General features: G+C 45.7%; 1 protein-coding gene across 1 annotated transcript in view; it reads left to right on the top strand.

The window, feature by feature from the left end:
* The window catches only part of PDE8A (phosphodiesterase 8A), a 120,094-nt gene extending 118,811 nt beyond the window's left edge, over nucleotides 1-1,283 (top strand). The window contains exon 22 of the mRNA XM_066634731.1: nucleotides 210-1,283. Coding sequence (XP_066490828.1) covers nucleotides 210-316 — 107 coding nt within the window. The 3' untranslated portion in view covers nucleotides 317-1,283. The remainder of the gene's footprint in view (nucleotides 1-209) is intronic.
* The last annotated feature ends 14,188 nt before the right edge of the window (nucleotides 1,284-15,471 follow it).

The following is a 15,471-nucleotide window of genomic DNA, read 5'->3' as shown; positions in this document are numbered from 1 at the left end:
TGAGCACTCAGAAGCCTGGGCCTCAGAAGGCTGGCTGGAGACTTTGGAAAGGGGTACGACTCAAAGTTTGGGAAACACTTGCCTAGCTTTTTTACCAAACCATATCCTAATTGAAGTGCATGAAGAGGCAATGGAGCTCCCACACCATTGGGCGCATTCTCAGTCTCGTTCCCTGAGAGCGTAAAGAGTTTGTTTCCTTTCTCCTCCAGCATTTGCAGACCTGCCCAACCTGATGCAGCACCTGGACAACAACTTCAAGTACTGGAAGGGGCTGGATGAGAGGAAACTCCGGACGCTTCGACTGCCGCCTGAATAGCATTTGGACCTCTGTGTGTGTGTGTGCCCTGCCCATCTGGAACCGGGTTCCTTCGAGCTTGCATTTGGTGGCACGTTTTCAGATTTGTTTTGGTCTCTTCAGGATTACAGCAAGGCCTTCCTGTGCATATCCTTGGAGAACTTGGACATTCGAGCAAGTGAACTTCTGGCTAGCTGCCACGTAGGGACCCCTCGGTGTTGCATAAGCCTTTCAAGTTGAATTACACTGGATTGCTGCAGCACCTGTACTGAAGAGGAATGATGAGCAAATCTTTTTATTATTATTATTATTTTTTTTTTTTTTTTGCATTCTCTTTGTGCCAGGATGTGAAGCTTGAAGACAGCCTCCTCTTAAAAGAAAAGAGTTTAGCACATGAATCTTCAGAGCTGTAAGTGAAGGCAAAAAGCCATGTCAACGGGCGATGACTCATAGCAATTAGCAGGATGCTTTTTAAAATGAGCACTTAAGGAAAATAAAAAAGAAACAATTACGCTGAACAATCAAATATTTGACGTGCAAACCCTCTATGAAGGAGTTTTTTTGATGTTCTGTAAAAAAGGACATAACTCTATTTTTTCACATTACAGAAGGTGCGGTCGTTCACTGTTGAGCACTACTGACAGCAAGTTCTCTTTACAAGAAATTTAGTAGCAAATGTAAAAACAAACCGAACCCAACCTGCGAATTTTTTGAAGTTGATCGTTAGGCATCTCTGATTAAAATATGTTTTATTTATTTTGTTAGATGTTCAATATTTTCTATGAATTTATAAAGACTTCAAAAAGCCAAAGTCAACTTTAGATGCATTACAGATTTACATGATTCATACTCGTTATGCATTTAATTGATGTACAAAAAGCCTTTTATTTTCATAATGCAAAAACGCCGTACAATGAGGACACATTTTTATTGCACTGTAAGGATAGATCTGTATGTTGAAATATTGTCCAATTTTATGTTAATTAAAGTCAGTTTTTATCAAAGGATCTCATTGAAGAGCTGTAAAATGAAGCCAAACTGATACATTGGACTGGCACTGGACTATAATACTGAACATGTTGGATGAAACTAGCAGTGTCAATGAGACTTCTTAGTTAATGGGAGTCCACAGCCCCACATGTGCTGCGGCTTCCCATGTTCTTCTGTGAAGAAAAATGCTCTGTGCTTGAACAGGGATTTCTTAAGTCAGCAGTTTTCAACATTTTTCTTCTCATGGCTCACTGGCCTCTATGGTCTTCACCTCAATCGATGGTAAGGCCATACCTGGAGTATTGTGTCCAGTTCTGGTCGCTGCATCTCAAAAAAGTCATAGTGGAAATGGAAAAGGTGCAAAAGAGAGCGACTAAGATGATTACTGGGCTGGGGCACCTTCCTTATGAGGAAAAGCTATGGCATTTGGGCCTCTTCAGCCTAGAAAAGAGACACTAAGGGGGGACATGATTAAGACATACAAAATTATGCAGGGGATGGACAGAGTGGATAGAGAGATGCTCTTTACACTCTCACATAACACCAGAACGAGGGGACATCCACTAAAATTGAGTGTTGGGCGGGTTAGGACAGACAAAAGAAAACATTTCTTTACTCAGCGTGTGGTTGGTCTGTGGAACTCCTTGCCACAGGGTGTGGTGACGGCATCTGGCCTGGATGCCTTTAAAAGGGAATTGGATAAGTTTCTGGAGGAAAAATCCATTATGGGTTACAAGCCATGATGTGTATGCGCAACCTCCTGATTTTAGAAATGGGCTATGTCAGAATGCCAGATGCAAGGAAGGCACTAGGATGAGGTCTCTTGTAACCTGGTGTGCTCCCTGGGGCATTTGGTGGGCCACTGTGAGATACAGGAAGCTGGACTAGATGGGCCTATGGCCTGATCCAGTGGGGCTGTTCTTATGTTCTCTTGTGATGTCACTTCCAACTTCCAGGAGATTTGTCCGGGTTCTGTGACTCTGTTTCTAGAGCAACTGTCTGCAGTAATGCATTGTCTATCCCACTTCCTCCGTTGGCAGAGCCGGAGGGACAGACAATGCATTACTACAGATAGTTGCCCTCCTTAACAGAGTAGGAGAACCTGGACAAGTTTTTTTTAGCGATTTTCAACAATGTGCTCCAAACTCCCATGGCACAACTGCAGACCTTTCATGGCACACCAGCTAAATATCGCCAACTTAAATGAAGTGTGCTCTGCTTAGAGTACAAAAATGGAGAAGCAAGTAAAATTACATACTATATGTGTCTCAGGGCTAGAGAACCATTACCAGTGGTCACAATCCCAAAAAAGACCGAAGGTGAGCTGAATTTTTTCTTGTGGGCACAATCCATACCTTGACCCTGATGCTTCATGCTTGTAAAGATTTCAGCATAAGAATCAATACAGCCCTATGTTGGTTGGGGCTGTAGCTCAGCAACAGAGCATATGTTTGCCTGCAGAAGGTTCCACATTCAATTCCAGCAGCATCCCCAGGTTGAGCTGGGAGAAAACCCTGCCTGAAACTCTGGAGAGCTCCTGCCAGTCAGCATACGCAATACTGACCAGTGTATGCAATACTGGATGGACCAAGGACATGACACGGTATAAAGAAGCTTCATATGTTCACTTTCCTCCATCTGCCTTTCTGCCCCAGATTGCTCTTGACTATGCATGATCAGAGTTTGTGAGCTCTTGCTTGCAATGGGAGACACATCTAAGCTCCTGCTTATTGCCTCAGTCAGTGGTTCTCAAATATTTAGCACCAGGACCCACTTTTTAGAATGAGAATCTGTCAGGACCCATCAGAAGTGATGTCATGATAGAAAGTGACATCATCAAGCAGAAAACATTTTTAACAACCCTAGGCTGCAATCCCACCCACACTTAACCAGAAGTAAGTCCCATTTAATATCATTGTTAACCCATTTTTGCCCAGCACACATATGTACACATTTTATCCCTGTTGCACTTATGCAACATTGGGCAGAAATGGCTTAAAAATATATACATAGTAGCCAATTAAAAGTACAGCTGTGTAACATTTCCCTAACTGCAGTCTCATATCATGGTAGCATCAAGTCTAATATAATAAAAATAAGATATTGAAATGAATGAGGACCCACCTGAAAATGGTTCACAACCCATCTGGGGGATTCCGACCCACAATTTGAGAAACACTGGCCTAAGGAATGCACAGGCTGAATGTCTAGGGAAGAGAAGCACATGCAGACCTGCTGTGGTGAAGATAGGATTCTATGGGGGTTTCTGTGAGGGCTAAAATCTTTAGTTAACTAAGCAATTTAAAAGCATTTTCATGGATTGAAAAGGTATCTCCGATCAAGTCACAGGTTTTAAATGAAACAAGGTTTGTTTTTTTTAATACAAATACTTACAGAAAATGCAGGTGGCAAGAGTGCTAGAAGAGACATTCCTTGTGAGAGAATGGAGAAGATAATCTCTTAGAAGATATTTTTATTAATAGTAATAAACAGAATAGTTATATACCGCTTTTCAATTTGAGTCATTCACAAAGAGTTTTACATAGTACAATCAATCAGTCAATGGTTCCCTGTCTCCAAAGGGCTCCTAATCTTTCAAAAGACATACAGAAGAGACACCAGCAACCTCCACTGGAAAAGATGCCATGCTGGGGTGAAGTTGCTCTTCCCCTGCTAAATACAAGAGGGCACCACATTAAAAGGTGTATCTTTGCCCAGTCAGCAGGCACCATCTCAGAACAGAATATTATGTTTTCTTATATCCTTTATATTCCCCCTCATGTGCAGATGTATGCCTTTTGAATCAATCCGTTAAAGCTTGTCAGATCAATTGGCTCATGTTCTTTAATTGGGAGACAGCCCTCTTTTTATGCTGATTCACTTTTCAGGCACACAGCTGTGCTGGCAATAGGATGGATTGTGCCCTATTTTTACTGGTAGCAGTAATTTTTTTAGGAAAGTCTTTCTCTGGAGAAAGAATAATGGGGAGAGGGAGAGGGACTGAGGACCGACCTCCTGATTAATTCTTACATGGTGACTGGAATTCAGACCATAGCTGATGACACTGCTTTATGTCTCCTAAAGATTGTTGCCCTTAGGGCAGGTCTTCTCTAACCTTTGCTCACTGTGCATGAGGACTTTTGATTTTCAGTTTTGGAATGCCGATTGGTTTGCTGCAGAGACTGCTCTTGAAAAGCCTGATTTGGGCTCAGGATCCTAAAGAAACTGAAAGATGTCATCCCAGCCAGATGCAAGGGAGGGCACCAGGATGCAGGTCTCTTGTTATCTGGTGTGCTCCTTGGGGCATTTGGTGGGCCGCTGTGAGATACAGGAAGCTGGACTAGATGGGCCGATGGCCTGATCCAGTGGGGCTGTTCTTATGTTCTTATGGTCAGTCTTCCATCGGTGAGTGCAAAGAGCAATTCCCTGCAACAGCGTAGCTAGAGAGAGTGCAAAGCACTAAGTTTTGCAAGGAGTCTCCCTGAGAGGTGCAAGTGGTTCCTCCCCCTCCCCTTTGGAGCCATTCCTGGCAGAGGGAGCAAAATGGAGGCACATGCCTCTGTTTTGCTGTCTCCCCCCAGAATGGCTCCTAAGGGGGGGGGTCACCTGCATGCACAGGGAGGCTCCCTGCAAAACACCCCTTCTAGCTATGCTACTGACCATGTTATTTTTTTGCTTTCTTCCGGAATTGCATGGTACCCAAGAAAATCCATCAGGCATTTCACAGGTCATCAAAGCATCCTCAGCATCTATCCCAACCTATAAAATTTAGCTGGAATCCAGCCCACCTGCAAATGTGGTTTGGTTTCTATTTTGATGAATTCCTTTTGTCAAAAAGGAATTTTTTGAACCTGCAGTTTCCTGTCCAAGTAAAAAAAAAGCATCTCGTAATAGTTTTGCAAATAAGGCTACAATCCTATCCACACTTTCCTGGGAGTAAGCCCCATTGAGTTTAATAGGACTTACTTCTGAGTAGACATGCATAGGATTGGGCTCTAAGCCTGCAGAGGTTACTAGCCCCTATTCATTTTTTTTTTTTAGTAACCCAGCTGTCTGCACATATTATAGAAGTCCTTTGTGGCACATTGTTCTGAATTATTTAAGGTCATCATACTCTCTTCCCATTTACAGTTGCTTCCTTGTCTGGTCACTAGCAGATGGAGTAATAGATAATTACAAGCTGGATTTATGGTAACTTCCCAAACTGTGAGCTGTGGCTCCCCAGGGAGCTGTGGAAACCAGCCAGGGGACCCGCTGAATCCTTGCAAAAAACCCTTTGCCCTATACCAGGGGTCGGCAACCTTAAACACTCAAAGAGCCATTTGGACCCATTTTCTGGAGGAAAAAAAAACTCAGGAGCCACAAAACCCTTTTGACATCTAAAATGAAGATAACACTGCATATATAGTTTTTGTTTTTTTTACCTTTATGCTGTTATAGGTCCCTTTTATATAATGTAGCCCTCTCTTGTAGCTTTTAGTTAGTTTTGTCATACATTCTTGTCCTGTGTTTTCAGACACCTGGTCCTCTATGGTGTTTTGCCTGATTCCAAGGCCATTCTCTGCCTGGAGAATTATGCCCACTTTAAGCAAGTTAGCTCCCCTTCTTTTCCCCAACAAATGACCCTGGTTCTGCCCTGCACTCCTGCTGGACCCCACCTCTAGGGTAGCTGGCCTGTTCAACCTGCAGAGGTCCTCTCTTCTGCCAGCAGCCTCCCGCCACTACAGCAGCCCCTTGGTCCTCAGCAGGTCTTGGGCACAGCAGCCACACACCAAACTCCAGTGTCTCCAGCAGTCAGTTAGTCACAAAGTCAGTCAGAGTATCCAGGGCAGAGTCCAAAGTCAATAAGCCAAGTCACAGTCCAAGGTCAGATTCCAAAGTCAGTCAGTCAAATCAGTCAGAGTATCCAAGTCAAAGTCAATAAGGCAAATCAGTCTCCTCTCCAACCTGCACTCCTTCTCCAACCCACACCCCCCTTCCTGCCTCAGGTGCTCCTTATAACCCTGAGGGCCCTATTGCCTTCAAGTGGCTGCAGCTGTGCAGCACACTCTGCTGGATGCCCAGGCCTTACCCTTAAAGGGGCCACTGCTGACACCACATACTACCTCCTCACCAGATCTTCCAGGATTCCAATACATATGGCGGTTATGACATCTGCTTATCTTACATGAATACTAAAGAACTCCCCCCATCTTCCAGAGGCATCCTGCTGGAAGGGAAAAAGGACACAGACTCCAGAGGTGGGGAAGAGAAGAAGCTAGAGCTAGGGGGGAAGGTGGGGGGGGCAGCCACAGGCCAGCTTCTGCCCTGCCTGCCTGCCCTCCCTCCCTCAGGCTACAACCCTCTCCACACTATTTGGGAGTAAGCCCCATTGACTACAATGGGACTTCTGAGCAGACAAGTTGGTTGGAGCTCTCAGGTTGCAGTCCTCTCCACACTTTCCTGGGAGGAAGCCTCACTGACTACTTGTGAGTAGACCTGCATAGGAGGGGGCTGAGGCTGCAGCCCTCCACACCTTCCTGGGAGGAAGTCCCACTGACTACAGTGGGGCTTACTTGTGAGTAGACCTGCCCAGGAGGAGGCTGAGGCTACAGCCCTCCACACCTTCCTTGGAGTAGCCGAGGGACTACATCGGGACTTGCTCTCGAACAGACCTGTGCAGGCTCCCACTCACACATCCTTGCGCTTGGCCTTGAGCAGGCTCCAAGGCTGCCATCCCAGGCACCCTTTCCTGGGAGTAAGCTTCATCCACTGTAATGGGGCTTACTACTGAGTAGACACACAGGATGTCTCCTCTGCTGTGGAGGAAAAGCCTCTCCTTGCACTGAGTGGGGACCTGCAAGGGCTCACAATGGCTGAGGAGGAGGGCGTCCTGCTGGAGAGTTGGGGAAGGGAAAAACAGGGAGCTGAAGCCTGCAGAGCGGGCAAAATTGAAAAGGGAAACCAATGCAGGGCAGGTGGGGGTGAAGGGAGAGGAGGGCAGTGAGCTCAGGGGGTGGAGGGAAGCAGCCTGCCCTCCCAACACAGGTGCCTCCTGTTACCCCTTTGCCACTTTCACCAGGAGGAGCCGCAGCAGACAGCTGAAAGAGCCGCATGCGGCTCTAGAGCCACAGGTTGCCGACCCCTGCCCTATACAGTGTATAGGATTGTAGTCCTAATGGGACAGTAGCCCTAACTGTAGGCCTGTGGCCAATGACCCAGTAGGTCAGTGGAGCCACCAGTTTTGGGAACTGCAGTAACTAGTTCTAGAGGCTTCACTGTCTGCATAGAGCCCCCCCCCCCTTCACAGAAAGCTTTCTCCTTCAGTGGAAACAGTCTTCTGTTGGGTACACTGACCCTCCTCCATTGATGAGGAAATCTTTAACTGTACAGACTGTATTTATGCATAGCGTAGCATATGGGATTCTGGCTAAGGCTGCATAAGTATGAAAGGAGCTTGCAGATCAGAAGGTGATTTGGTGGGAGATAGACATATCCATCTATAGCTTCTGCAAAAAGAGGTTCCCTGGGATAACAACTGGTGTGTTTCCAATTAGGGTATTAGAAAAATCTCCCAACATGGTAGCAACGTCCTGTTTTAGGGGAGAGCCTGTAGTTCAGTGGTAGAGCACATGCTTTTCACATGTAAGGTTGCAGGTTCCATTCCTGGCATCTCCAATTAAAAAGTTCTTAGATAGCTGGACTGAAAAAGAATTTGACCTTAGAACTTGGAGAGCAACTGCAGCTAGTATCGAGACAGGAGCCTGAGCTGGATGGACCTCAAAAGTCTGACTCACATTCAGGCATCACTGACTTTTTTGTGCTGAGAATGTACCAGCATGCAGGAGGAGGAGATTGAAAGCTTCCTCTTGCTGTTTTGAAGAAACTGCCATTTCCTTTTACATTCGAATTCAAGGAAATCTGGTTTGTTCAAACCATGTTAGTTCACAAACCAGGATACCATACTGTGGTTAGAGCCTGGTTTGTAAACCTGATTCATGAATTAACCATGGCTTGATTTCAGATGGATTCAGTGGTAACAAGAAACTGTGGTTTGTTCAAAATGCGAGTGGGTAATTAAAGTATCTTCCCCTCACAGGTGAGGGAGGAAGAGGAGGGGGTATGCAAGCCAAATCTCATAGTACACTGACACATTCTCATCACAACTAACCATGGGACATCAGAATGCAGTCATTGCACAGCAGCCTCATGTGTGACCTCATTCTCTTTCCATGGTTTACTGGTTTAAAAAAAAAGATCAACAAGCAGTCAAGACATTGATTTTTCCCCTCTTCTTCAAATTTTGTAAAAACAATGCCAGTTAAAAGACTTATTTTATTTCTAAGAAAGCTATCCACAGTCTATCTAGTGGGTAACACTTTAAATGTTTAGCAACTGACAGTGTTTTATAGCCTCTGGGCACAATCTACCGGGAACTCATTTCTGTGCGGGTTTAATTGGAATGAATGAAAGCAACACCTCTGTTTGCATAGTGCTACTCTCATTAATTTTCAAGTAGGTTTGTGCAGGGGGGAAAAAAAGATCCCTTCCCAGGTAGACTGTGTCTGTCTGTGTGTGTTTTGATGTCTCTCTGAAGAAGAAAATGAGAACAGCAGCGAAGAGTTTTAAATCCCGGAATGTTTGTAAAAGTTCCATACCTTCACAATTTGAACAACGTATTCAGAGCAGCCAGCAAAAAAAAAATAAAAAAAAAAATTTGTAATTGTATATTTTCAGGGGTGTCCAAAGTTTTAGCCAGTTCCTTTTAAACCGTTTTCCTTTTATTTATTTTGAAAAAATTCACACACTCTTCCATAGGCATGTGGAATTTAAAAAAAAAATTGTTCTGTTAAAAAATAAACCACAGAGGGTCTCTTGTTTCTTTGTTCTCAAATGTCACTATCTGCTGACCTGGCTTGAGTTTTTATTCATGTTTATTTCTTCTTAATCCTCATTCCTCGGGCAAGAATGCACAGGAAACGGGACTTGGTGACGTCAGACACCCAATGCACTTGAGTGTGTTGTGAGAAAGCTGAAAGCTTCCCATCTATCGAGAAGTTCACGTATATAAATAGCACTGATGCACATGTTTTCACAGGAGCATAAAAATATCTCTGAATTTGATGCATGCCTGCATTGTAGTGCTTTTTGGCTCCTCTCTCCCCACTATTGGCATTATGTTCAGTTGGGAAAGGTCGAGCCAAAAGGAAGAAAGGCAATTACCCTATGGTTATTGAATGTGTGGAGGGAGGCAAATGGAAGCATGCTGGCTTGCAATGGTTACTGCAGTGACATGCTTGCTGAACCTCCATGCATTTGGTGTTTGACTCCAGAGTGGCAATTTTCAGCATTTTTCTTCTCGTGGCACATGGACCTCTATGGTCTTCTCTGATCTTCGCCTCTTGTGATGTCACTTTAGGCTTCCAGGAGACTCTTCCAGGTTCTGCAGTTCTGTTTCTGCGGGTGATTGTCTGTAGTAACGAATTGTCTATCCCTCTTCCGCTGCTGGCTCTGGAATCGCTTTTCAACCGCTGTGTTCCAAACTCCCATAGCGCACCTGTGGGCCTGCCAGCACACACCAATGCGCCACGGCACAGCAGCTGAAAATTGGTGCTATAGAGCAGGGGTGTCCAAAGTTTTTGGCAGGAGGGCCACATTGTCTCTCTGACACTGTGTCAGGGGCCAGGGGAAAAAAGAATTAATTTACATTTTAAATTTACATAAGTTTACATAAATCAATATATTAAAAATGAACTTATATGAATGAATGCAGGTCTTGCAATAGCTCATGGCCTATAAAAGGCCTTGCACAAAGCAAGACTGGCCTTTCCTTTCCTGCTGCTACTGCATCACAGACGCGAAACAACAAGCAGTGGAGGGAGCCCTCATCCCACAGCTCACGTGAGAGGTCAAACAGTCGCCCTCACACTGAGAGCAGTTGCTTCGGGCCAGTGAGGGCTCCAACAAATCTCCAGAGGGCCAGAGGCTCATTGGAGACCAGGTGCTCCCTGAGGGCCACCTTGAGAGGCCTCGAGGGCCGCAGGTGGCCCCAGGGCCAGGGTTTGGGCACCCCTGCTATAGAGGGAAGTGCTTAATGCATTGAGGCCACAGGCTGGGGGAACTTTTGGGGTTCATCAGTCAAGCACTGGCTGAGGACCCATGCCCATCAACAGGCCCAGTTAATCCCTGATGCCCCCAAAACTAAACATTGTGGTAGCGCTCAATGGGCCATCAGGGAGTGTCAGAGGTCATCATGGGGGTCACACTGCAGGAATTGAGTGACCTGACATTGGTATGGACCCAGCCAATGTGTGGACCTTAAAGGGGCATGACTAGCTAGCACACTCCCATTTTTCTCTGTCTTCATTAAATGACTATGCAGAGAGCAATAACGGAATTGGGCTAATACATGCGCTACTTAGTGTCTGTGGGGCAGCTGGTTGGGCCCTGTTGAATAGTTGAACTAAATGATGGCTTTGTGGGGGGAAAACCTGACACATTGCTTGAGCATGCCTTTCTGCAGCCATTGTGCAACTTTTTCCTGCCACACTTTCTATGTGTGGGAAAAGTCAGGGGGTGGGGGTGAAGGTCTTAGCAGGTGATGTTTGGCTGAGTTCCTGCAGATCTTCTGGAGAGCTGCCAGGCCTATCATCAGCAACTCACAGCTTTGCGGACACAGTGGTTCTGTGTGATGAACCACCACACTACAGGTTGGCGCACTCTGTAGAAAGTGACGAGTTCTTAGATATGGTGATACTATCCTTCCAGGCAGGCCATTGGCTCACCTTAACAGGAAGGGCTATAAAATATGGCTGCCCATATGATACTGGCCCTCAGTGCCCACTCCACACGTGCCTGTGGATCAGCTCCAATGTTGCCCATCTTGACCATCATTTTCTTCACCAAAATGATTACTGGGCTGGGGCACCTCCCTTCTGAGGAAAGGCTGCTGTATTTGGGACTCTTTAGTTTAGAAAAAAAGCACCTAGGCCGGGGGGAGGACATGATTGAGACATACAAAATTATGCAGGGGATGGATAGAGTGGATAGAGGACGTTCTTTCCCCTTTCACATAACACCAGAAAAAGGGGGCATCCACTAAAATCGTGTGTTAGGAGAGTTAAGACAGACAAAAGAAAATATTTCTTTACTCAGCATGTGGTTGGTCTGTGGAACTCCTTGGCCTCCTGAGGAACTCCTGTGGAACAAGATGTGGTGATGGCATCTGGCCTTGATGCCTTTGAAAAGGGTTTTGGACAAATTTCTGGAGGAAAAGTCCATCACAGGTTACAAGCTATGATGTGTATGTGCCACCTCCTGATTTTAGAAGTAGGCTACCTCAGAATGCCAGATGCAACAGAGGATGCCAGGACGCAGGTCACTTGTGGTCTTGTGTGCTCCCTGAAGCGTCTGGTGGGACACTGTGGGATACACGAAGCTGAACTAGATGGGCCTTTGGTCTGATCCAGCAGGGATCTGCTTCCCCTACAGACAACAAAGTGACTATAGTATCTAGCATTCAAATCATTTGTTTTTCCAGGCAGTATGACATCATTTTCTAGAGCAAATGAATCTAATTTGCTGTCAGAATCTCCGGAGAGAGTCTTTTCATTACACATGAGCTCATCCAGGTGACAGAATAAAAATATTCTGAATAAATAGACAGAATGAATAAAAATAGACAGACAGAATAAAAATCTGTCATTTCTGCATTAGAAACATGATTTCTTACTGCCTTGGTAGCTTGCCCACATCAGAAAGCATTGGACGGGAAGGAACTGTCATGTAAGAAAATGACCAACTCTGCAACGGGCAGTAAGTTTTTAACATCAAAGGATCAATACCTTATTTCTTCATAAGCCCTCCTGAAGGGACTGAATTGTAAAGGGCCAAGGGAGAGGAAGGCAATTCATTCACGTCAGCAATATAGATGCATATGTCGGTGTGCAGAAGGTAGGATCAATGTAATGAATTCTCTGAAATCCATGCTGAGTTGTTAATGCCACTCCATTGTATATGGATCCACGCCGACCAATCCGTGCAACTAATTTGATTTGCAGCCATATTGATGAGCAGTCATTGTGATAGAACTTGGTTGGGAACATCCATCATGATTATTCAGATGGCCTGTTTCTGCTTAGCCCAGCTATAGTTCAACAAAAAAGAGTTACATGCACTTAAGCTCGTTGAAATCCAGGGGCTTAAGCCAGAGTTTAAAGGCACAATACTGAGTCAGGCCCCTGGTACATCTAATCCACTATTATCAACTCTGGTTGGTTCACTGAAGTCTCAAGCCAAGACCTTGCACAGGCCTCCTTTCTGAGGCTTTCTTGTTGTTGGAGAGGCCAAGAATTGACGCTGGAATATCTTCGTACAAAACCCACGCTTCACCACGCTTCACCCTCTGGTTAAGAGCCATTCACCCATGGTGAGCATGTTTTACTTCTATGCTATGTTTCTGAGCATTTAATGCTTGGTTGGACTGTTAACTTAGGTCAGTGGTTCCCAAATTTTTTCAACTAGTGGATCCTTTGACCTACTGGGCCATTGGCCATATCTACCCATTAGGGCTACAATCCTACACATTGTATAGGGCAGTGAGTTTTTTTTGTGAGAATTCTGCAGTTCCCCTGGCTGGTTTTTATGTCTCCCCAGGGACCCACGGCTTAGTTTGGGAACCACTGCATTAGGTGGACATAAAGGCCACAACAACATACAGCCCAAGGCATTTTGGTGAGCCAAAAGCCATTGCTGCTTGGCTCCACCCTTTATTCTATTTCATGATGGGAGTGAGTTGCACCTAGCAAGTAAACAAAGAGTCACTCTTCCTAACCCACTGAATTTGAAAGAAGAGGGGAGGGAGTGGAAATGGAAGAGAGAAGAGTGCTGGCCTAGAAGGTATCCTCTCTTCTCCATTCACAGCAGCAGGAAAGGTGTGGAAGATTATGTGGGGGTGGGGTGAGCCTAGAGTATTTCTCCATTCACAGTGGCATTGGAATGTGTAAAATCACACATGAAATTGGATCTCATCTGTCCTGGCTGCCTGGGGCAATAGATGCAAATGAAGATGTACTCCTTTTGTTGAATTGTTGTCTTAAATAATATTGACTCAGTCAATGGGCCATGAAACAAGGAACCTCTGAAAGGAAGCTATTGCCCTGCTTTGGCTTCTGCATACAGGTAACTTCCAATGTGATGCTTGCTCTTCCATTCTACTCCGAGGTCCTTCACTCAGGCCTTGCATATATTTATGACTGTGACTTATGCCACTCTTCCCAAAGATGCCACCATTTTCCTTTTGGGTTCAGTTCATGTTTCCACAGGTAACTTTGACTATTTCTACCAGTTCAATGATTTGAGCTACTAATTAGCAAATCCCCTGGGGGCTGGGGATAAGAATAGGCCCTCAGTTTGGCTGTACTTGTCGTAAGAGGCGACTAAACAGCCACCGGGTAGATGGGGCTCGTCAGCCTGGGAAGGCAACTCATCTGAGAGAAGGAAAACTCTGATCCCAAACCTCCACTGCCTTGTGGCTACATCCAGTTAAGGAAAAGGCTTCAGGAGCCAACCTCGAGGCAAAATCAGGAGCCGGAGTCCCTGAGGCAGTTCATGGCTGAACACAGTCACGTTCTGGCAACTCCTGCGACGCCGCTGGAACCGACCGTATTGGCTTCTGCCTTTCCATTGGACCATTTCAGTGACGTGGAGAGGGGGGATTTGCTGCATGGGGAACAGCCTATCCTCCATACCTACTTTACCCAGGCTTCGCGTACTGGAGAGGACACTGTTCCAGAACCACCATTCAGAGCACGATACCATAGTCTTCCGAGACTAAAGGATGCCAACAAGAATTAGCAAATGCGTTCTGAACCAAGTAGCCCTCCCCTTTCCCTTAACCTGGAAGAAACAGAGTCACACCTTTCAACTGTCTGTATTCCCTAGTTCCTGTTGTCTGGCACTTGTCCCCGTTAAATAACTTTCCCTCATTTGCCTCTTTTTGCCTTTGGAGGATGCCTCGCTGTCTTGCCAAATTCCCATTCCAAGCACCATATAGAGAACTTATGCCCACTCACTGCCCAATTAGTTCCCCTAGCTCAAACCCCAGCATGCTCTAGCAGCACATAACACTACTATTGACCTCCAGCAGTAACGGGGAGATAACCAGTAGGTGGCTTGCCTGTGGGGCTGCAGGGTCCCTTCTCCCAGCTCTCAGAGCAGCAGCTCTTCTCAGCACCCCAGCAGTCTCCAGCCATCCCCATTCCAGCAATCCTCAGTAGTCCATCTGTCCATTCGGTCAGGCCAGGCCATTGGTTAGTCAGCAGGTCCATCCAACCTTTCCTCCTACTACTACCCGCACCCTCTCCTTCATTCAGGTGCTGCTTTTATCCCTGAGGGCTCTGCTGCCATCTAGTGGCTGCCACTGTGCAGCATACTTACTGCATTCTAAGGCCCTGGCATTAACCCCATGCTTCCCAGACCTGTCAGAAAAAGGGGCTACTGTTGACAGCACACCATATCACCTTGAGGGATCTTATGTGTTTCCACTACACTTGCTAAGATCTGGCTCATGTTATTTTCCTAAGGAGCAGTATAAAAATTTGATGAGAGAATGAATGCATGAATGAAATGCAGAAAGACACTGATGAGTCTTTGGCCATGCATAATAGTGGAGGAGGTAAAGCTTACAGTGATCTTTGGAAAGCCAGTGAGTAGAAGTTGGTGTGCTGGACTTGGGAGCAGGGTTAAGGTTCCACGCTCACTCCACAATGAAGTTCACTGGATGACCTTGTGCCAGTCAGGGCCTCCAAAAAGAATTTTATCAGGGGATTCAAAGTTTCTTTGGAGCAAAACAGAGCAAGGGGGAGGAACTAACAGCCAGAAAGCTCTTTAGAGCCTAGTTTTCCAGATGTGGAGCTCAGGTCTTCCTGCCTGAGCAGTGTCAGCAGCTAGATATGGAAAACTAAACACACTCCTCAGACTCTGTAAAATCTTTTAAATACAGTATAGAAAATCATTGCAGGAAATTGGCCTCATTGTATTTAGGCTCACACTAGAATGGAAAGTGTCCTGTGCAGGTCCTTCTGAGAGGAATTTTATCAGGGGTACAAAGTTTCTTTGGGGCCCTTTCCCAAAGAAGGATGGGGTGAAACAGAGTGGGGGGGTGGCAATGGGAGTGGGCAGAATGGGGGCAAAACAGGCGGGGGGAA

Source organism: Tiliqua scincoides, chromosome 8 (assembly GCF_035046505.1).
Source record: "Tiliqua scincoides isolate rTilSci1 chromosome 8, rTilSci1.hap2, whole genome shotgun sequence".
Lineage (NCBI taxonomy): Eukaryota > Metazoa > Chordata > Lepidosauria > Squamata > Scincidae > Tiliqua > Tiliqua scincoides.
This window is presented reverse-complemented; position numbering and strand designations above follow the sequence as displayed.